Source organism: Pan paniscus, chromosome 18, assembly GCF_029289425.2.
Source record: "Pan paniscus chromosome 18, NHGRI_mPanPan1-v2.0_pri, whole genome shotgun sequence".
Lineage (NCBI taxonomy): Eukaryota > Metazoa > Chordata > Mammalia > Primates > Hominidae > Pan > Pan paniscus.
This window is the reverse complement of record NC_073267.2, coordinates 37666135-37689474: the sequence shown is the minus strand read 5'-3', so window position 1 is coordinate 37689474 and position 23340 is coordinate 37666135. Positions and strand designations below refer to the sequence as shown.

Below are 23340 nucleotides of genomic sequence, written 5' to 3'. Positions count from 1 at the left end.
GTGTGGTGTTTTATGCCCGCAACCCCAGCCCTTTGGGAGTTCGAGGCAGGAGGATTGCTTGAGCCCAAGAATTTGAGATCAGCTTGAGCAACATGGTGAGACCCCATCTCTACAAAAAATAAAAATAGCTGGGCGTGGCGGCATGTGCCTGTGGTCCCAGCTACTCGGGAGGCTGAAGGATCAGTTGAGCCTGGAGGTCGAGGCTGTAGTGAGCTATGATGGTGCTATTGCATTCCAGCCTGGGCAACAGAGACTGTCTCAAAAAGAAAAAAAAAAGTAAGTCTCCATTGAACACTGACCCTCAATCACCAAGTCCTCACCAGAGGACATTTTTTATTTTTTTGAAACACAGTTTCACTATGTTGCCCAGACTGGAGTGCAGTGGTGTGATCACTACTCACTGCAACCTGGACCTCCCAGGCTCTGCAGGTCTTCTCACCTTAGCCTCTGGAGTAGATGGGACTACATGTTCACTCCTACATGCCTGTCTAATTTTTGTAATTTTTTTTTTTGTAGAGATGGGGTTTCACCATGTTGCCCAGGCCGGTCTCAAACTTCTGGGTTCAAGCGTTCATCCCGCTTTGGCCTCATAAACTGTGGGGATTATAGGCATAAGCCATTGTGCCTGGCTACAAGTTCTTTTTTTGTGTGTGTGTGAGATGGACTTTAGCTCTTGTTGCCCAGGCTGGAGTGCAGTGAAACGATCTCGGCTCACTGCAACCTCTGCTGCCCGGGTTCAAGTGATTCTCCTGCCTCAGCCTCCTGGGTAGCTGGGATTACAGGCATGTGCCACCACACCTGGCTAATTTTCCTGGGTAGCTGGGATTATAGGCATGCTCCATCATGCCTGGCTAATTTTTATATTTTTAGTAGAGACGGGGTTTCACCATGTTGCTCAGGCTGATCTCAAACTCCTGACCTCAAATGATCCACGCTCCTCGGCCCCCCAAAGTGCTGGGATTACAGACGTGAGCCACCGCGCCCGGTCTACAAGTTTTTACTTCACTTGGGCAAACACCTAGTTTTGGGATTACTGGGCCAAGTGTACCTATGACTTAATAAGCAATTGCCAAACTGCTTTCCAAAGTGACTATACCACTTTGTCTTCCCACCAGCAGTACATGTGTGTTTGCCAACAGTATTGTCAGTAGTCTTTATTTTAGCCTTTCTGAAAGGTGTGCATAGTTTTTTCTACTATCAACAGTGAATGAATATTCTTATACTTATATCCTTTGTAAGTAGGTGTGATTATATCTGTAAGATACATTCTTAGAAGTAGATTTGATGAGTCAAAGGGTGTGAAAATCTGATTAGATATTGACAAACTGCCTTCTGGATGGTGGTGTTGATTGCCTACCTACCAATTATGTATGGCAGTGCCTGTTTCGACATATCCCCAGCAATTCAGTGTGTTACTCAATGTCAGTGCATGTTTTTAATGTATGTATAAAGGTATTTATTTTTTCAGAGATGGGGTCTTGCTCTGCTGCCCAGGCTGGAGTCCACTGGTGCAGTCATAGCTCACTACAGCCTTGAACTCCTGGACTCCAGCAATCCACCTGCCTCAGCCTCCTGAGCAGCTAGGAACACAGGCGTGTGCCACCATGCCCAGCTACTTTTTTTTTTTTTTAAAGACATGGGTTCTTGATTTGTTGGTTTGGCTGGTCTCAAACTCCTGGCTTCAACTGATCCTGTCGCTTCAGCCTCTCAAAGTGCTGGGGTTACAGGCATGAAGTGCTGTGCCTGGTCATTAGTACATGTTTTTTGTTTGTTTGTGAGACAGAGTCTTTCTCTGTCGCCCAGGTTGGAGTGCAGTGGCGCATTCTCAGCTCACTGAAACCTCTGCCTCCCAGGTTCAAGTGTTTCTCATGCCACAGCCTCCCAAGTAGCTGGGATTACAGGTGTGTGCCACCACACCCAAATAATTTTTTGTATTTTTAGTAGAGACAGGGTTTCACTATGTTGACCAAGCTGGTCTTGAACTCCTCCTGGCCTCAAGCAATCCGCCTGTCTCAGCCTCCCAAAGTGCTGGGATGACAGCCATGAGCCACCACACCTGGCCAGTATGTTTTTAAATACAATTTTACTTGAGACAATTGCATGTAAGTATCCATCTCATAGGGTTGTTAGTGAATACTTAATGTAAAGCTTTTACAGCAGTCGTTGCCATACAGAGAGTATAATGAATGTTAGCTACCGTATGATTACCACTGCCAATCAGTCAATCACATTATTATTTGCCTCTCTCTCTGAGTTCCTCATCAACATATTCAGGAGTTTTTTGGATATAAACTTTCTCAAACCGTGTTTTTGCTCTGCTCGCACATCAACACACCAATAATCAACACAGAATACTTCTGTGGACCCCAGAAATGTGTGGGGAAATCCCCCCACCAGCAAGCACACAATTTTTTTTTTTAGGTTTAGCCTCACTCTGTCACCCATAGCATGATCTCTGCTCACTGCAACCTCTGCTTCCCAGGTTCAAGCGATTCTCCTGGCTCAGCCTCTTGAGTAGCTGGGATTATAGGTGCATGCCACCACACCCAGCTATTTTTTGTATTTTTAGTGGAGACAAGGTTTCACCATGTCACCAGGCTAGTGTGGAACTCTTGACCTCAAGTGATCCACCCACCTTTGCCTCCCAAAATGCTGGGATTACAGACTTGAGCCATTGCGCCTGGCCAGCAAACAATCATTTCTGCAGCTGATGCCAGCTGGGTGTCCTTCAATTTAAGTCTGACATCTTCGACCTGAAAATAGTGTCATTTCCCACAGGGTGAGAGCTCAGTCCCCAAGACTGCCCTCCTTCAGACACCAGTCGCAAGTCTGTCTGGGCCTCTGAAACTTCTGATGGACCGCCTTCAAGTTGGAGCTTCCACAACCCCCATTTTGGGTTCCATTAATTTGCTGGAGTGGCTCGAAGAATTCAGGGAAACTTAATTTTGTCTATACAGATGAAGTGACACATAGGGCAAAGTATAGGGGAAGGGGTGTGGAGCTTCCATGCTTTCCCTGAATGCAACACCCTTCAAGAACCTCCATGTGTTCTGCTATCCAGAAGTTCTCCCAACCCAGTTCTCTTGGGTTTTTATGGGACACTTTATTACATAGGTGTGATTGAACACCGTATAGAAATGTGATTGGACAGGCCAGGCGTGGTGGCTCACGCCTGTATTCCCAGCACTTTGGGAGGCCAAGGTGGGCGGATCACCTGAGGTCGGGAGTTCAACACCAGCCTGACCAACATGGAGAAACCCCATCTCTACTAAAAATACAAAATTAGCTGGGTGTGGTTGTACATGCCTGTAATCCCAGCTACTTGGGAGGCTGAGGCAGGAGAATTGCTTGAGCCCAGGAGGCAGAGGTTGCGGTGAACCGAGATCGTGCCATTGCACTCCAACCTGGGCAACAAGAGTGGAACTCTGAAAAAAATTAGCCAGGCATGGTGGTGCACACCTGTAATCCCAGCTACTTGGGTGGTTGAGACGGGAGAATCGCTTGAACCCAGGAGGGAGAGGTTGCAGTGAACGGAGATTGTACCACTGCACTCCAGCCTGGGCGACAGAGCAAGACTCCGTTTAAAAAAAAAAAAAAAAGAAATCTGATTGGACAGAAAGTGCATGATCTAAACCCATCAAAGGCTGTCTGCTCAGACTTTTCTTGGCCTCTCTGTGCAGCATTTCTTCCGTGAGGGTACCGGGCAGAACCCTTTCTGGAATGAGGGTCTTTTGACCCACAGTCAGATTAGAGTCCTGCTTGAGGCAGGTCAGAGGTGGACAGGAGAAGATCAGAGAGGGAGATTCTGTTTCCTGAGGGCTAAATGCCTCAACATTATAATGAGGAGAATGGGAGTTAGATGCCAGGCTCTCAACTGCCTCAGTCCCCGCCCTCCCTGCCGTCTCACTCAACTGGGCCTTCCGAGAGCGCTCGCTGATTGGTGGAGTCTCTGGTCGACATTCACCACCCACTCAACCGCAGAGCTCATAAACTGAGAGGGGCGGAAGTAGGCGGGGCGAGAGCTGTGCGCCTATTGGCTACAGACCACGCCGCAGGGTGAGTGGGGCGGAGCTGCGCGTGCAGAAACTCTATGGGGAGGACTAGCAAACAATCCGTTTAAACAAGTCTTGGAGGTGATGAGGATTCATGCTCAAGTTTGAGAACCGCAGGGTTAATAGGTGGTAACTACTAGCAGTTGGTACTTGAGGCTGCAGAGACAACGAAAAACTCAGCTGGCTAAAGTTAAGCACTAAGGTGCCAGCAGCACCCCACTGTCAGAATCCTACTGTTCTAAGGAATTAACTCATAGTTGTCTTTAAAACAACGAGGCCAGTGGGCGCAGTGGCTCATGCCTGTAATCCCAGTACTTTGGGAGGCTGAGGCGGGTGGATCATGAGGTCAGGAGATGGAGACCATCCTGGCCAACATAGTGAAACCCTGTCTCTACTAAAAATACAAAAATTAGCCAGTCGTGGTGTCGCACACCTGTAATCCCAGCTATTCGGGAGGCTGAGGCAGGAGAATTGCTTGAACCAGGGAGCCTGGAGATTGCAGTGAGCCGAGATCGTGCCACTGCACTCCAACCTGGCGACAGAGCGAGATTGTTTCAAAATAACAACAACGAAAAACCCAACACCTTTTCACTCCCTAAAGGGTTGTGGATTATCAAAGGTTTGTGTTTTTTTTTTTGGTTGGTTGGTTGGTTGGTTGTTTTAAACAGAGTCTCACTCTTTCGCCCAGGCTAGAGTGCAGTGGCACCATCTCAGCTCACTGCACCCTCCACCTCCCAGGTTCAAGTAATTCTTGTGCCTCAGCCTCCCAAGTTGCTGGGACTACAGGTGCGTGCCACCACACCCGGCTAATTTTTTGTATTTTTTTAGTAGAGAGGGGGATTTCACCTTGTTAGCCAGGATGGTCTCGATCTGCTGATCTCGTGATCCGCCCGCCTCAGCCTCCCAAAGTGCTGGGTTACAGGCATGAGCCACCATGCCCTGCCATCAAGGTTTTTACACAGTAACCCAACAGACTTTTTTTATGGAATGTAGTTGTTTTCTTTAATCATCTTTCTAGACCAGAGGTTGTTAGTGACAAGCAGAACCTGTGTGCAGTGGCAGACACTCTTGAAAATATATGAGAGACTGGGGCTTAAGTTCAGGTCTCAGTAAGCAACTATAATCCTATCCCCTGCCTTTTCCCCTCACTAAAGAATTATGTATTGGCCAGGCACGGTGGCTGACACCTGTAATCCCAACACTTTGGGAGGCTGAGGTGGGTGGATCACGAGGTCAGGAGATTGAGACCATCCTGGCCAACACAGTGAAACCCCGTCTCTACTAAAAATACAAAAAAGAATTAGTTGGGCGTGGTGGCACGTGCCTGTAGTCCCAACTACCCTGGAGGCTGAGGCAGGAGAATTGCTTGAACCTGGGAGGCAGAGGTTGCAGTGAGCTGAGATCGTGCCACTGCACTCCATCCTGGGTGAAAGAACGAGACTGTGTCTCAAAAAAATAAATAAATAAATAAAATAAAAAAGAATATGTATTAGACTACAGCCCCTGACAGTGATGATGATGTAGGAATAAACTTGAATTTGCTCAAATATATTAAGACTAAATCACTGCAACATGAGAACTATATGTTTTAGTATAAACATGGCTGGTGGTAGTGTAATTGTTTAATAATTTGTCACAATGTTTAGATTAAGAGCTGCTTGAGAGCTGTTTTTGTACCATTTATCTTTTCAACATTTCTTTTCAAAGTATGCCTAAGAATGACAAATTTACTCTGTAACTGAAGCCTTAATATTTTATATCGAACAGTTTTAAAGGACACCTTGGAAAAAAAGGGGGTATTAGGGCATTTAAAAGCAAGGATCCGAGCTGAAGTTTTCAATGCCCTAGATGATGACCGTGAACCCCGACCATCATTGTCTCATGAAAACCTTCTAATTAATGAATTAATTCGAGAGTATTTAGAATTCAACAAATATAAGTATACAGCATCTGTCCTCATAGCAGGTAAGTGGTTATTATTTATCACATAAAATCTGTTTCTCCCCTTTCCCCAATTCTCAGAAACTGTTTATCCTAGAAATCTAATTCCCTTACCAGATAGTGCCATCTGGGTGACTGGGACACAAAAATCACATGGGTTCTTTCTGTAGCTTAAACAGATTCTTACAAGAGAAAATACATAACTAAATAATGACTTAAACTAGGCATATACTTGGAAAAATCATCTATAATTCCTGTAACCGAGAATAAACAATTGTTGACGTTTTGTCCTGTTTGCCACCAGTTTTTTCCTGTGTATTAAGCTTTAAAAATATACGCTGATTAAGTATATTATTTGTTAAAAAATAGGCTGGGTAGGTGGCTCACACCTGTAATCTCAGTGCTTTGGGAGGCCGAGGCAAGATTACTTGAGCCCAGGAGTTCGCGACCAGCCTGGGCAACACAGGGAGACCCCATCTCTTGAAAAGAGTTTTTAAAATTAGCCATGCATGGTGGCACGTGTCTGTTGTCCTAGCTGAGGCTGAGCAGGGGTCGGGGAGGGGGTGATCATGTGAGCCCATTGCTCTGGGCTTTAGTGAGCCATGATCGCATCACTGCACTCCAGTCTGGGCAACAGAGAGAGACCCTGTCTCTTTTTTCTTTTTCCAGAGACAGAATCTCGCTCTGTTGCAAAGGCTGGACTGCAGTGGTGCGATCATGGCTTATTGCAACTTTCACCTCCTGGGCTCAAGCAGTCTTCCTGCGTCAGTCTCCCGAGTAGCTGGGACCACAGGTGCATGCCTCCATGCCCAGCTAAATTTTTTAATTATTTATAGAGATGAGCTCTCACTATGTTGCCCAGCCTGGTATTGAACTCCTGGGCTCAGGTGATCCACCTATCTCACACTCCCCAAATGCTGGGATTACAGGCATGAGCCACTGCACCCAACCCCTGTCTCTTTCTTTTTCTTTCTTTTTTTTTGAGACGGAGTCTCACTCTATTGTGATCTCAGCTCACTGCATCCTCCGCCTCCCGGGTTCAAGCAGTTCTCCTGCCTCAGCCTCCCGAGTACCTGGAACTACAGGTGTGTGCTACCAGGCCCGGAGAATTTTTGTATTTTTTAGTAGAGACGGGGTTTCACCATATTGGACAGGCTGGTCCAACTCCTGTCTCTTAAAAAAAAAAACCTGTCCCTGTCTATATATAGATATGTAGATATATGTCTATTTGTGTGTGTGTGTGTGTGTATCTATATAGATAGATAGATAGATAGATAGATAGATAGATAGATAGAGATAAAACTTTGAAATATTACTACTATGTAGTGCTTAGGTACATTTACAAATGTATGTATCTAAAAGCATGGTATTTATAAAGGACTAGGCTGGTATATTAGGTTGTTTTTGGATTGCTATAAATAAACACCTGAGACTGGGTAATTTATGAAGAAAAGAGGGTTTTTTGTTTGTTTGTTTGTTTGTTTGTTTTGAGACAGAGTCTTGCTCTGTCACCCAGGCTGGAGTGTGGATTGATCTCGGCTCACTGCAACATCTACCTCCTGGGTTCAAGTGATTCTCCTGCCTCAGCCTCCCAAGTAGCTGGGACTACAGGCCATGCCCGGCTAATTTTTTGTATTTTTAGTAGAGACAGGGTTTCACCGTTAGCCAGGATGGTCTCAGTCTCCTGACCTCGTGATCCGCCCGCCTCGGCCTCCCAAAATGTTGGGATTACAGGCGTGAGCCACCGCACCCGGTTGAAGAAAAGAGGTTTACTTGGCTCACGGTTCTGCAGATTGTACAAGCATGGCACTGGCATCTGCTTAGCTTCTGGGAGGCCTCAGGGAGCTTTTGCTCACTGCGGCAAGCACGTTACATGGTGAAAGCAGGGGCCAAGGGTGGGGAAGGTTAGTGCCACACACTTATACATGACCAGTTCTCATGAGAACCCACTCACTGTGGTAAGGACAGCACCAGGCCATGAGGGATCCACCCCCATGACCCAAACAACTCCCGCCAGGTCCCACTTCCAACACTGGGGAGTGCATTGCAACATGAGATTTGGGCGGAGACAAATATCCAGACTCTAGCAGCGGGAAACTCCAAACTCATCCTAGTGATAGGAGGCAGAGAATGATATTGGGGGTTGGGGGTGGGGAGATAAAGATAAATTCCCTTTATCTGTTGAATTTTATTTCTTGAGAAATAAATTTGCTCTTCAAGTGTAACAGTTATTGAGTGGTGAGAATATTTTTAATATCTTCTGCTGACTTTTTAAATGTCTTCTTTCAAAAAAGTGAGGAGAGACTGGATGGATATAAATAAGTCAGAATCCTGGTTACCCCTGGACTTGGTGGGGTGGGGGATGCAGCTGGGGGTTGGTCTGAGGCACCTTGAATGTGTGTCATCGGATTCCCTCATTTCAGGTTCCATCTCTGCTTTGACTACTTCATGCCTCAGCAAAGAAGCGAGGCCAGGAAGTAGATTTTGCAAGAGAGAATGAATTCTTTGTGAAGTTAGAATTTTTCATTACAGATCCTTTATTTAATATTAAACATACGTCTGAACTACATAAAGACTCATGATTTTTATGGTTTAAGGATCTTTGATATCAGCATCTCTGCTTTCCTTTGTTTGTTATAGATGGCTGTATGATACCAGTTACACCCAGAAAAGAAGAAATTATGAAAATAGCGGGGACTTGGGCTTCACCAGAATGAAATATAGTGACAGTTAGTCAAGTTTTCATATTAAATGGTTTGGCTTTTTTAAAAAAACTGGGATATAATTTACATACAATAAAATTTACCTTTTAAACTGTACAGTTCTATACTTTAGTCAAATGCCTGCAGTTGTGTAATGACTACCAGATCACAATCAAGATATCACCAGCCTTTTTGGCACCAGGGACTGGTTTCGTGGAAGACAATTTTTCCATGGACCTGGGAGGATGGTTCGGGATGATTCAAGCATACTCCATTTATTGTGCATTTTATTTCTATGATTATGTTGTAATATATAATGAAATAATTATAACTCACCATAATGTAGAATCAGTGGGAGCCCTAAGCCTGTTTTCCTGCAACTAGATGGTCCCATCTGGGGGTGATGGGAGGCAGTGAGAGATCATCAGGCCTTAGATTCTCATAAGGAGTGCACAGCCCAGATCCCTCGCATGCGCAGTTCACAATAGGGTTCACACTTCTATGAGAATCTAATTCTGCCAACAGGAGGCAGAGCTCAGGCAGTGATGCTAGTGATGGGCAGCAGCTGTAAACACAGATCAAGCTTCCCTCACTTGCTTGCCCACTCCTCACCTCCTGCTGTGTGGCCCAGTTTCTAATCTGTGGCCCGGGGGTTGGGGACCCCTGCTGTAGATGGAACCGTACATGATGTAGCCTTTTGAGTCTGCCTTTTTTCACTTAGTGTAATACGTTCAAGATTCAGCCATGTTTGTTTTTCCTTTGAACACTGTTCTATTGTGTGGCTGTGCTAGTTTGCTCATCTATGACCAGTTGATGGGCACTGAGTTGTTTCTAGTTTTAGCAGTTAGGAATCAAGCTGCCATAAACATTTACATACAGGTTTTTGTGAGAACATAAGTTTTCATTAATCTTGGGTAGAAAGCTAAGAGTGAGATTGCTGGGTTGTGTGGTTAAGTGCACGCTCACCTTTATAAGAAAACTGCTCAACTGTTTTCCAAAGTGCCTGTACCATTGTGCTTTCCCACCAGCAAAGTGTGAAAGTTCCAGCTGCCCCACACTTCAGGTTAACTTTAATTTTTATTTATAAGTATTGTCACCAAGTGGATATTCTTTTCAAAAATAAGTTATTGATAAACAGACTTCCAAAATTTAGTATTATAATTTGGATATAGAAATGGTATTTTTCCAACCAAACACTGGGGAATTTAAAAAGTGAATTTATGTTAAACTGTATTAAGACATGCATTTAACAAAAGAGATATTTTGAAAGTCATAAAATCACAGGCAATTTGATCTGTCTTGGTGTGTGTTGTCATCATTCTTCCAAAATCTAAAAAGTGTATGTCTGGTAAATGTGATTCTTTTCAAAATCTTATTTGCTTTTTAGTTTAATAGACTCAGTGTTCTCATGAATTTATTTCTCCCAGAATCTGGTCAACCTGTAGTTCCATTGGACAGACAGTTTCTCATCCATGAACTAAATGCATTTGAAGAATCAAAGGATAATACAATGTAAGAATTTTTTTTAAAGAAGTTTCCACATATTGTATTGAGTCATAATTGCACCATGGTGGTTTTACTTCATTTTAATTCAAGTATTTATTCAGATCTAGTGTGTGTCAAGCATTGTCCTAAATCCAGGGTGTGCAGCAGTGAATAAGTCAGATGAGATCTGTGTTTGCTGAAGCTAAAATTACATGGCTTCAGAGTGACAAAGCATCTTCTTTCTGGAGTTAGCTCCTTTTGACTTCTTGATCCTTTGTCCTTCTAAGGCTTTGTTTGTTTGTTTTTAAATTCATAATTTCAACTTTTATTTGTATTTTCAAATTATTTTTGTAGAGGCAAGGCCTTGCTTTGTTGCCCAGGCTGGTCTCGAACTCTTGACCTCAAGTGATCTTCCTGCCTTGGCCTCCCAAAGTGCTAGGGTTGCAGGCGTGAGCCCCCCATGCCTGGCCTCTGAGACTTTGCCTTGTCAGTTGTTTTCTTCATATTTAACTCTTCCTTCACTCCAACTTAGGAATGTACTCAGATCTCTCCTCTCCTAAAAAAAAACAAAAACAAAAACAAAAACTATGAACTTCCAACCCCAAGCTTCTGCTTGAATACCTTTTTCTACCAAGATTACTGAATCAGCCCACTGCTTTCGTTACTATTACTCTGTCCTTTGCCCTCTGTGTACCTCCTCTCACCAACTATGCTCTTGAAAAGGAGGATGACCACTTTCTAGTTTTCTTAGTTTTTTTCTATTTCAGTGTTTCTTAAACTTTTTCTGGAGAGTCCCTGTATAGCCAAAAAAAAAAAAAAAAAAAAAAAGTACATAGGAGACCTGAGAACATAGCTTAAAGCAGCCTTTTTTTAAATCTAGAACTTTCTTTGAAGCCTTACGTTTTCTCATCTTAAAAGTTCTTAAGGCCAAGTGAGGTATCTCGTGCCTGTAATGCCAGCACTTTGGAAGGCTGAAGTGGATGGATCACTTGAGCTCAGGAGTTCAAGACCAGCCTGGACAACATGGGGAAACCCCATCTCTAGCCAGACGCGGTGGTTCATGCCTGTAGTCCCAGCACTTCAGAGGCTGAGGCAAGCGGATCACCTGAGGTCAGGAGTTTGAGACCAGCCTGGTCAACATGGCGAAACTCCATCTCTACTAAAAATAACAAAAAGATTAGCAAGGCATGGTGGCGTGTGCCTGTAGTCCCAGCTGCTAGGGAGGCTCAGGCATGATAATCGCTTTAACCTGGGCAGCAGAGGTTGCAGTGAGCCAAGATCACACCACTGCACTCTAGCCTAGGTGACAGAATCAGACCCTGTCTCAAAAAAAAAAAAAAAGTTCTGAAAGTTGTTTGCTTTACTATATAAATGTTTTAAATGACATTCCAGTTAAATCTAACTCTCCCACAAATCCTTGTGTAAAATTAATGTTCCAGGATCATATACTACCTTTGTCATTGTGTGTATAGTGAAGTCCCTATTGCTTAGCGTAGCACTTTACACCTCTTTCTACCCGTCTGTTGTTGTATCTGCTCACACCTGATTTCTGATTGTGTCTGGAAGACACTTTGCAACTTTATGCTGCTTTGCCTTGTAAACCATTCCCTTATCCTAGAAACCCTACATCACCTTTCTCCCTCTTAACTTCTATTGGAGCATCTTAACTTCTATTGGAGCATCTTTCCTTTCTTTTGGCCCTGTTCAGATAGTAACTCCTTTATGGCATTTTCCTCTTTCTCTTCCTCTCATCTTCCCGTGTTTCTTTTTTTTTCTTTTTTCCTTTTTGTGAGATAGGGTCTCGCTCTGTCGCCCATGCTGGAGTGCAGTGGCCCCATCTCAGCTCACCGCAATCTCCTCCTGGGTTCAACCGATTCTGCCTCAGCCTCCTGAGTAGCTGGGATTACAGGTGTGCACCACCATGCCCAGCTAATTTTTTTTCATATTTTTTTGTAGAGATGGGGTTTCACCATGTTGGCCAGGCCGGTCTCGAACTCCTGGCCTCAAGTGATCTGCCCACCTCCACCTCCCAAAGTGCTGTGAGGTTTTTTTGTTTGTTTTTTCAAGGCAGGGTTTCACTCTGTTGCCCAGGTCTCTAGAGTGCAGCGGCTTGATCATGGCTCACTGCAGCCTCGAACTCCTGGGCTCAAGCGATTCTCCCACCTCAGCCTCCCATGTAGCTGGAATTACAGGCATACGCTGGCATGCACCATCATGCCTGGCCAATTTTTGTATTTTTTTTACCATGTTAGCCAGGCTGGTCTCCAATTCCTCAGCTCAAGTTATCCACCTACCTTGGCCTTCCAAAGTGTTGGGATTACAGGCATGAGCCACTGCACCTGGTAACAAGTGTTTTGAAAAGTATAAAAATTGTATAATTGAGAACAGTGGGAAAAAAAATTGGGGGAATCTAAGCGTGACTTAGGATGAGCAGTGAGTTATTACATCATTTAATACAAGACATCATTTTACATTTAGCAGTTGATGGAAATAAGCAATGACTATACTCCTACTGGCTTCTTGGTAGCTTTTGAGATACCTACTTCAGATGAAAGTATTAAGAAGTTTGTGCTCACTTTAACAGCACATAAACTAAAATTGGAGCGGTACAGAGATTAGCATGGCACCGGCAAAGGGATGACACGCAAATTCGTGAAATGTTTCATATTTTTTTAAAAAAGAAGGCCGGGTGCATTGGCTCACACCTGTAATCTCAGCACTTTGGGAGGCCGAGGCGGGCGGATCACGAGGTCAGGAAATGGAGACCATCCTGGCTAACACGGTGAAACCCCGTCTCTGCTAAACATACAAAAAATTAGCCGGGCAAGGTGGCGGATGCCTGTAGTCCCAGCTACTTGGGAGGCCGAGGCAGGAGAATGGGCATCAAACGGGGAGGTGGAGCTTGCAGTGAGCCGAGATCGTGCCACTGCACTCAGCCTGGGCGACAGAAGCGAGACTCCGTTTCAAAAAAAAAAAGAAGTAAGTTTGAGAGAGGATGAGGAAGCAAAAAAAAAAAAAAGGTGCTAAAACGGCTTTATTTTTTAAAAGTTAGGTAACTTCTTTAAGCCCTTGTTTCTCACACTTCAGTGATTGGCATTCACAGAGTTTGCCATAGTCACATATTACTCATATTATTTACTTACAGATCTGCAGTGCTGCATCTGAAACCACTGAGGCCAGATACATGTTTGAAAATCCAAATGCTTTCGGGTTTTAAAATGACATGCCTGTAGTCCTAGCTACTTAGGAGGGTGAGGCAAGAAGATTACTTAAATCCAGGAGATTGAGGCTGCAGTGAGCCATGATCTTGCTGCTGCACTCCAGTGTGGGCCACACAGCGAGAGTTCTTTTTTTTTTTTTTTTTTTGAGACAGAGTCTCGCTCTGTCGTCCAGGCTGGAGTGCAGTGGCGTGATCTCGGCTCACGGCAAGTGCCGCCTCCCAGGTTCAAGCGATTCTCCTGCCTCAGCCTCCCAAGTAGCTGGGACTATAGACGCATGCCACCACGCCTGGCTAATTTTTTGTATTTTTAGTAGAGACAGGGTTTCACCGTGTTAGCCAGGATGGTCTCGATCTCCTGACCTCATGATCCTCCTGCCTCGGCCTCCCAAAGTGCTAGGATTACAGGTGTGAGCCATCAGCCCGAGACTTCAATTCTTTAAAAAAAAAAAAAAAAAGTAATATGGTACATCTACCAAATACTACATGTATGTGCCAGGGAGTCCTAAAGTAGTATTCCACAATCACATTAATATTTTCTTTCTCTTTTTTTTTTTGAGTGCAATGACATGATCTCAGCTCACTGCAACCTCTGCCTCTTGGGTTCAAGTGACTCTTCTGCCTCAGCCTCCTGAGTAGCTGGGATTACAGGAGCATGCCACCACACCCGGCTAATTTTGTATTTTTAGTAGATATGGGGTTTCTCCATGTTGGTCAGGCTGGTCTTGAACTCCCGACCTCAGGTGATCCTCCTGCCTTGGCCTCCCAAAGTGCTGGGATTACAGGCTTGAGCCACCACACCCAGCACATTAATGTTTTCACACAAAGTAAGATAAAGTCTGTAATAGCCTTGTTAGGTCAACCCTTGCCATCTGATGATTTTTTGCCAGATATATGAAGAGAATCCAGTTTTCAGAATTTTGCATTTCAGAATTACAGGCAAGTTATTGTGAGGCCGCACTTTTCTTTATCTTTTTGAAACTTATTTTAAAAGATAAACCTTAATCCATGAATTTGCAAGTTGCCTCTCCCTTCTGCACTCAAGCGATCCTCTCACCTCAGCCTCCCAAGTAGCTGGGACCACAGGTGCATATTACCTTCTGTGGCTAATTTAAAATAAAATTGCTGTAGAGCTAGGGGACTCGCTATGTTGTTCAGGCTGTCTCAAACTCCTGTTTGAGGCCAGGCTGGCCCCCCAAAGTCCTGGGATTACAGGCCTGAGCCCCCATGTCCAACCCAAAATTTTAATCACAAGTAAATTTTTTTGAATATTTATTTAAAAAATAAAACTTTTAACATTTAAAAATCATCTTGAACCAGTTAACACTTTGGAGAAGATTAAAGTAAACAAAGAGACCTGTTTTATATTACTAGGTGACGCTTTCATAAGAGTTGCGGCATCTTATTAAATTAAAAAACTTACTTTCCTGGTTTCCCTGTGGCATGGAAAAATTAGTGTGATATTATTCCAGAATTTGGTAGCTTAAAACAACAACATAGATTATTTGTGGAATATTCAGGGATTTGGGATTGGCTTAGTCACGTAAGTCTAGCTCAGGCTCCCCCTTGAGGTTGGAGTCAAGATGCCAGCCAGGGTTGTAGTCGGAAGCCTTGAATGTGGCTGAACTATCTGCTTCCAAACTCATAATGATATTGACAGGCGGCCTCAATTCCTTAGTGCATGTAATTTTCCAGGGCTGCTGAAGTGTCCTGAGGCATCTGACTTCTCCCAAAGGCAGCAATCCAAGAGAGAAAGCAAGGAGGAAGCTGCAGGGCCATTACCACGTGGCCTCTGAAGTCAGCTTTGTGCCAGTTAGAAGTGAGTTCAGCTCACACTCAGAGGGCAATGAGATTCCATCTTTGGAAGGGAGTGTCGTACTGTAAACCATTATACCAGCTAGTAAATAGATACATATCTCAAAAAATAAATCCTCCCCACAAATATATACACCTACTATGTACCCACAAAAATTAAAAATAAAGATTAAATCCTTTTAATTGTGTTTTCAAACTTGAGATTGGAAACAAAGGAAAACATTTCCATTGTACCACTCTTGATTGTCAGCAGAGCAGCTTTCCTTGATGCAGGAGTACTAATATAAATTCCCAGGCAGCACACTGTAAGGAAAACAATATGGGATTTGGGGTTCAAGTGTAAACTTTGTTTACTATCTGGGGGAATCTCTAGCAAATCTCCTGGCTGTGGTTTTCTCCTTTATAAATTGCGGTTGATGATCTTGACATTACACGATGAGGATTAGATGAGAAGAGGTATATGTTCTGTAAACTATAAAGAAGATTTTAAAATATTAGGTAATATAAATATTAATCTAAATAAATGTTAGCTACCCAGGAGCTAACATTTATATACCATTTCATATGTGCCAGGCACAGTAAAAAACACTTGACATTTATTAACTCATTTAGTGCATAACAGCCCTATAAGGGAGGGACGGTGCTTATCCTAATTTATAAAGGAAGAAACATTTATGAGGCTGGAGAGGTTAAGAATCTTACACAGAGTCCCACAGCTAGCAAATGGCAAAGCCAGGATTTGAACTCAGGTCACCTGGCTCTCAGGACCTAAGACTTTTTCAGGGCAAGGACTTATTAATCAAGAGGTGTTTATTGAATACCTGTTGTGTATTAGATGGGGTTAGGTATTGGGAAATACTCTACTGGACTTTGGAGTTTAAAAGATAGATTCCTGTGGATTGATAGAAATGATATTTCAGTGTAGATGAGGTTTAAGTTGTTAACATGTTTTCTCTGGGTTTTAAAATTGTCGTGAAATTAAGTGGTACTCTTAAATTTAAAAGTATGAACAATTTGCATTTTGGATAATCATGCAGCTTTTTAAAGTCTAGTGAATCACTTGGTCTTTTTGATGTCAGAGGTTACCTTTTAAAGAATAAATGTTTTAAGCTTTTCCCGTTTATGCAGATTTATTAGCTTTTGGTTTTGTTTTGTTTTCTTCCTGCTATAGACCTCTTTTATATGGGATTTTAGCCCATTTCTTGCGTGGAACTAAGGATGGCATCCAGAATGCATTTCTGAAAGGGCCTTCACTTCAGCCTTCAGACCCAAGTCTTGGCAGACAACCTAGTAGAAGAAAGCCAATGGGTATGAGTTTTCCAAGATTCATCATTTAGCTGTCAGCAAATATGTTTTCTTCCTATATATTTTTCTTTTGGAGTCTTTACTGAGCTTTTGAGTCATAGTTTAATTCTGCTTATATCTAATATGGCTAGCCTATGTTACTCCAAGAAACAGAATGCTTTTTGTAAAGAATCTTGGACAGGGAAGGGTGGGAGGCATAACTGGGCAGAATTCTTAGATGTCATTTCTTTATAGAAGTATTTAAAACTCTGGGCCAGGCACAGTGGCTCATGCCTGTAATTCCAGCAGTTTGGGAGGCCGAGGCAGGTGGATCGCTTGAGGCCAGGAGTTTGAGACTAGCCTAAGTGACATGGTGAAACCCCATCTCTATTTTTTTTAATTAAAAAATTATATTAATTAAATTTTAAAAAAATAAAAAAATACTGAAAACTCCAATTTTCATGTAAATTGTAAGTATTTGGAGCAGCTTAGATCCTTGGTATACTGAATAAATAGCTTTTTATCAAGTGATTATTTTTTTTCCTCTCCATGACTGCAAAATAAAAGGTAAGATTGCTAAATACAGATAGAGAAGTCATTTGCATTTTTAGGATACTGTTTATGTTACAGTGGAAGTTACCTACAAGTTACAGATTGTTAGGAGAATCGCCCACATTTCTTTCAGATTGCCTGTTTTTTAAATGAGCTTTTGGTAGCTTTTAAATTTTTATGTATTTTTTTGAGACATAAAAATACATAAATTTTTATGTATTTTTTCTAGTCACTCTGTCGCCTGACTAGAGTGCAGTGGTGCTATTATAGCTCACCGTAACCTTGAACTGCCGGGCTCAAGCAATCCTCTCACCTTCTTGCCTCAGCTTCCCAAGTAGCTAGGACTTCAGGCACCACACCCAGCTAATTTTTTAATTTTTGTGGACATGGAAGTCTCAACCGTGTTCAGTAGGCTGGTCTTGAACTCGGTCTTAAGTGATTTCCCACCTCGGCCTCTCAGAGTGTGGGGGTTACAGGCACGAGCCTGTACCTGGCCCTGACTTATTTTGATTATCCCAGCAATGGGATCCCATTTTCACCATTTGAATTGAGTGGGTTATAGCTCAGTGTTTGCAGTTGTGGTAGAGAGCTGATCAATTTTTTTTTTTTTTTTTTGAGACAGAGTCTCGCTCTGTCGCCCAGGCTAGAGTGTAGTGGTGTGATCTCGTCTCACTGTAAGCTCTGCCTCCTGGGTTCATGCCATTCCCCTGCCTCAGCCTCCCAAGTAGCTGGGACTACAGGGGCCCATCACCACACTCGGCTAATTTTTTGTATCTTTAGTGGAGACAGGGTTTCCCTGTGTTAGCCAGGATAGTCTTGATCTCCTGACCTCATGATCCACCCACCTTGGCCTCCCAAAGTGCTGGGATTACAGGCTTGAGCCACCGCGCCCAGCCAAGAGCTGGTCAATTTTTAAGGACAGTTAAAGGTGGGGTTTAGGCTGCCAATTATCAGAACAAATGTAAATCTTGAATGTTGACACGAACTTTTAGGAAACGCCTAAAATGTGGATTGCCTTTGTAGTTTCCTAAACTGCTATGACCAGTAGTGACCATGTTAGATGCTTGGTGTCTCTTGAGGTCTGAAAGTAAACAGTGAATCAGGATAACCTATTTTGGAGGTGGTTTCTGACTGCACTAGGAGATATCTTTCTATATATGTTAGAATGCTGAACTGGATGGAATGTTGGAAAATAAGTCATTCCCACCTACTTATTTCATAGTTGAGAAAACTTTAAGAAGGTTCCAATACTAAGAGGTTAAGTAACTCATCTAAGGCCTGTAGCAGATAATTAGTAGCAGAATCAGCACATTTGATTGCTGTTCCCGTATACCTTTCCACATATAGATTATGGAGAAGTTTTCCAAATTCTCTTTTTAGGGATTGGTAAGGAACTGACATTACTGCCTACTAATTGGCAAGTACTTAACGAGCAAAATAAAACATTAATAGTGCAAGTACATGAGTAAATCTCTAAATTTTTTAAATAGTAAAAAGTTCCCTTTAACTTTCCTTTCTTCCTTCTTGCCTCTCCCTAACTCCTCAATTCTTCTCCCTTTTTATAGAAGGTGTCCCTGTTAGCAGTTTGCAGGGTATTCTTTGGGACTCATTTCTATTTTATTTTATTTATTTTATTTTATTTTATTATTATTATTTAAATTTTAGATGGACTGTCACTCTGTCACCCAGGCTGGAGTGCAATGGCACAATCTCACCTCACTGCAACCTCCGCCTCCCAGGTTCAAGTGATTCTCCTGCCTCCCAAGTAGCTGGGGCTGCAGGCATGTGCTACCACACCCGCCTAATTTTTGTATTTTTAGTAGAGATGAGGTTTCACTGTGTTGGCCAGGCTGGTCTCCAACTCATGACCTCAGGCAATCCACCCCCCTTGGCCTCCCAAAGTGCTGGGATTACAGGCATGAGCCACTGCATCTGGCCATGCCCAGCCCCTTCGGGACTCATTTCTGTGTATTTAAATATATATACATTGTTATGGTGCACGTTATCCTGCAATTTGCTTTTTTTCACTTGTTGATACGTGTAGATCTCGTTTTTAACTTTGTTTCATATTCCAGAGTATTATTACAATCATCCTTTTTTTAATTTTAGAGATGAGGTCTTACTCTGTCATCCAGGTTGGAGTGCAGTGGCACAATCATAGCTCACTGTAGCCTCAAACTCCTGGGGTCAGTCTTTCCACATCAGCATCCCAAGTAGCCGGGACTATAGGGGTGCACCACTGCACCTCGCTTATTTTTTAATTTTTTGCAGTCAGGGTCTTGTCCTGTTGCCCAGGCTAGTCTCCCATCTTATAATCACTCTTATTTAGTTTTAAATATTTTGCTTTTACGGTATTGTGATGTAACATTGTATCTTTGTCCACACATTACAGTATTGTGATGTAACATTGTATCTTTGTCTACACGTTTCTCTTGTGTGGATGCCTAAAGTAGAGTTGTTGGTTCACAGGATATGCATATTTAAAAATGTAGTAGATATTGTCTAATTCCCCTCCAAAAAGGCTTTATCAGTCTATACACTTACCAAGAATATATGACAATATGGGTTTCTGAGTTCAGTTGTCACCAGTGGATATTGTACACCTTAACACTTCTTAACACAGCAACCCCAAGTCATTGATACTATCAGTCCCATAAAGAAAAATAACCGCTTGAGAAATAACTTTCTGGTTTGTAAGTTTCATAATCAGCCTTGTTAATACTCACGGCTCATGACTAGTAAGAAAGTTATAAGGAACACTATTTCCTAACCAATTTCTGTTCTTCTGAGATGAAAGCGGTAGATTACGCATACACCATAGAGAGAAAGGTATTTATGGAGGGAGGGAGGGAAAGAGACACCTAGACACACGACCTGTACACCACTAAAGTGCCAGGAACATCAGAATCGAGTTCAAGTCAGTAAAGCCACCTTGGGTGCCTGTTCTGTGGAAAGCTCTGCAGACAGCTCAGAAATGAGGATGACTGCTGAATGAATCGGGGAAGAACAGTGATTTTGCAAATTATTTTCTTGGTCATCAAAAATTTTATTGACACAACCTCTTTGTGTAGTGCCTTGAAAGTTGTCAGCCAGAATTGCATCATGTTTCAGTAACACACTTAAGCTTTCCATTTACTTCCTCAACTCTAGCTCACTGTCTCCGTAACTCTTATTTGACAGCATTGAAAAGGTTATGAAGATACTAAAATCCTTATTCTCTACATCACAGCACCTTGTCTCCACAGAAGCTCATTCAACAGAAATATCAAACCCTGAAACTAAATTGGCTTTTACTTGAAAATAAGTTCAGGCCAGGCCACGGCAGCTCACCCCTGTAATCCCAGCACCTTGGGAGGCCTAGGTGGGCAGATCACCTGAGGTCAGGAGTTCGAGACCAGCCTAGCCAACATGGTGAAACCCTGTCTCTACTGAAAATACAAAAATTAGCTGGGCGTGGTGGTGTACACCTGTAGTCCCAGCTACTCGGGAGGCCGAGGCAGGAAAATCGCTTGAACCCAGGAGGTGGAGGTTGCAGTGAGCCGAGATTGCGCCACTACACTCCAGCCTGGGCGACAGAGCGAGACTCTGTCTCAAAAAAAAAAAAAAAAAAAGGAAAGAAAGAAGTAAGTCCAAAGCATGCCAAGATGAAAAAGTGCTTCTCTCATCCAAGTTTTCAGTGCTGAAAAAAAATGAAGAGGGTTTATGTAGGCACACCCACCTTTGAAATGACAGCCAGTGCATTTGTACTGCTGCTGTTAGTGCTTGTAATCTTGAAGGCAAAGTAGTTTTTGCTATTCAACTTTATATATACATACACACACACACATTTTTTTCTTTTTTTTTTTTTTTAAGAGATGGGGTCTCACTCTGTCTCCCAGGCTGGAGTGCAGTGACACAATCATGGCTCTCTGCAGCCTTGACCTCACAGGCCCAGGTGATCCTCCCACCTCAGCCTCCCAAGTAGCTGGGACTACATTCCTGGCGAAGATTTTTATTGTAAATGAAAGACCAGATTTTTATAATAGGGACAGTCATCAGCTTAACTTTATTGCACATCTATCAAGCATACTAGACTTCATTTTTTATAACACTTTTCTAGAAGACCTAAAATTGTTGCCTTCTGAGGAAATTGTTAATTTTTTTCTGTCCAGCAAAGTTACCTAAAATAAAGGGAGAGAGATTTCCATCTGTTTGCCAGACCCTTAAAGTAGTATTGGCACTGAGAATAAGCAGCTGAGAACTAATAAAGCGTGTGTATAATCACATTGTAGAATTAGAAAACCCAGTGATAAAATTGCATTTTCTAGCAGCTTATCTAAATTTATGTATATATTTTTTTCCTATTATCAAAATTGTTGCAAGAAAGATGTTTTGTCAGTTGTAGAAAGTGTTTGGGGTTCATATATTCTCAAGAATCTAGTTTTTGCATTACATTTTTGTTGCATTAGGATATTAAGTCTCTAGGTTCTTTTTTTTTCTTCTCGAGACAAGAGTCTTGCTCTGTCGCCCAGGCTGGAGTGCAGTGGCACGATCTCGGCTCACTGCAACCTCCACTTCTGAGTTCAAGCGATTCTCCTGCCCTCAGCCTCCCAAGTAGCTGGGATTGTAGGTGCCCGCCACCACGCCTGGCTAATTTTTATATTTTTAGTAGAGACAGGGTCTCTATCTCCTGACCTCAGGTGATCCTATTTGAAGTGGTTTTCATTGTGTTGTAATTGAAGAGCTTTGGCAACCCTCAAAATGCTGATTGAACACCTTGTCCTTTGTTGCAAATTTCATTCCTTACATGTAAGAGAGAGGTTTGTAACTACTTATGCATGGGTTTACTGCAGGTTGTACTCTACTCAAAAAAAAAAGTCAAGAAACTCTTTTGAATAATTAGAGTCCCTAATGCCAGACATTTCTGATTTCTTTCTTTCTTTTTTTTTTTTTTTTTTGAGACCGAGTTTCACTCTTGTTGCCCAGGCTGGAGTGAAATGGCACGATCTTGGCTCACTGCAACTTCTGCCTCCCGGGTTCAAGCAATTCTCCTGCCTCAGCCTCCCGAGTAGCTGGGATTACAGGCGCCTGCCACCATGCCCGGCTAATTTTTGTATTTTGAGGAGACACGGGGTTTCACCATGTTGGCCAGACTAGTCTATAACTCTTGACCTCAGGTGATCCACCCACCTCGGCCTCCCAAAGTACTGGGATTACAGGCGTGAGCCACAACACTTGGCCTCTGATTTCTTCAACAGTGTTTAAAAAATAATGGGTTTTTTTCATTGTCCTAAACCATCTAAAGTACTCATAGAATATTAAATATCTAACATCCTAAGATATTTGTAGCTATGTCTACCTATCTGTGTGTTTTGACTTGGGATAAGTATTAACATTGGTTTCTGTGCATTTCAGATGACCACCTAAGAAAGGAGGAGCAGAAAAGTACTAACATTGAAGATCTTCATGTTTCTCAGGCAGTCAACAGATAATGCTTTGTTTGGGGTATCTTTCGTCTTAAAATTGCATTATTAATTAAATAACTTATTTATTGTCCCAATGTTACCAAAATGCACCACTAATGTTTGTAGAAATTTGAGTTTCTACAAAACACCCCTCATGTTTAACTACATTGGTGAATAAAAGCTAACTCTTGTCATCTAGCTTATTGGATTTGACTTGGAAAAAAAAAGTATTGTTTTTACGAAGTATTTTTTGTTTTTTTGAGATGGAGTCTCGCTCTGTCACCCAGACTGGAGTGCAGTGGCACGATCTCGGCTCACTGCAATCTCCGCCTCCTGGATTCAAGTGATTCTCCTGCCTCAGCCTCCCAAGTAGCTGGGAAAACAGGCCTGTGCCACCACACCGGAGTAGTTTTTGTATTTTTAGTAGAGATGGGGTTTCACCATGCTGGCCAGGCTGGTCTTGAACTCCTGACCTCAGGTGATCTGTGTGCCCCAGCCTCCCAAAGCGCTGGGATTACAGGTGTGAGCCACTGAGCCCAGCCATTTAGGAAGTATTATAAAGGCCCTTAAAGTTTGTAAGGAAATGAAAGGGCTTTGTATTACCTTTTCAATAGGCAACAATGTACTTTTTCTTTCCTTAGACTTTGGCTTACTGGAAGATTTAATTAAAAGGTAGAGAAGAAGTAAATTTGCTGTAGTAATTTTGCTGTAAATAAAACAAAGAGTTTATTTTATTAGATAAAGAATGTGAAGTAAGCATGAAGAGACAGGCTTTGGAAGAAATACCAGAAAGGGATTTTTCAAAGATGGCATTGTTTAATCTCCGTGTGGCCCTCGGTTGTGCAATC

At 42.7% G+C, this 23340-nt stretch overlaps 1 protein-coding gene and 1 non-coding gene across 3 annotated transcripts; both read left to right on the top strand.

Moving 5' to 3' along the window:
* The first annotated feature begins 12 nt into the window (after window positions 1-12).
* LOC129394284 (centrosomal protein 20-like) lies at window positions 13-23168 on the top strand. Of its 2 annotated transcripts, XM_063597583.1 has the most exons (6): window positions 13-2102; window positions 5820-6017; window positions 7007-7078; window positions 10123-10207; window positions 16384-16520; window positions 22443-23168. In XM_063597583.1, the coding sequence occupies exons 1-6, from the start codon at window positions 2066-2068 to the stop codon at window positions 22517-22519; spliced, it is 606 nt and encodes a 201-aa protein (XP_063453653.1). In that variant the 5' UTR covers window positions 13-2065; the 3' UTR covers window positions 22520-23168. The 2 variants fall into 2 exon arrangements, with proteins under 2 accessions (XP_063453653.1, XP_054956188.2); XM_055100213.2 differs by lacking the exon at window positions 7007-7078 and having other exon boundaries at window positions 100-2102; window positions 22443-22558.
* Window positions 12749-12852, top strand: LOC129394355 (U6 spliceosomal RNA). Its single transcript, XR_008621558.1, has one exon. It is a non-coding gene; the product is annotated as a U6 spliceosomal RNA (small nuclear RNA).
* Window positions 23169-23340: the final 172 nt, after the last annotated feature.

Coding starts and splice junctions, on each gene's coding strand:
- LOC129394284 (XM_063597583.1), top strand. CDS start 2,066: ATGTTTTTAAATACAATTTTACTTGAGACAATTGCAT. Junction 6,018..7,006: donor AGCATCTGTCCTCATAGCAG/GTAAGTGGTTAT, acceptor TTGTGATCTCAG/CTCACTGCATCCTCCGCCTC. Junction 7,079..10,122: donor CCGAGTACCTGGAACTACAG/GTGTGTGCTACC, acceptor TATTTCTCCCAG/AATCTGGTCAACCTGTAGTT.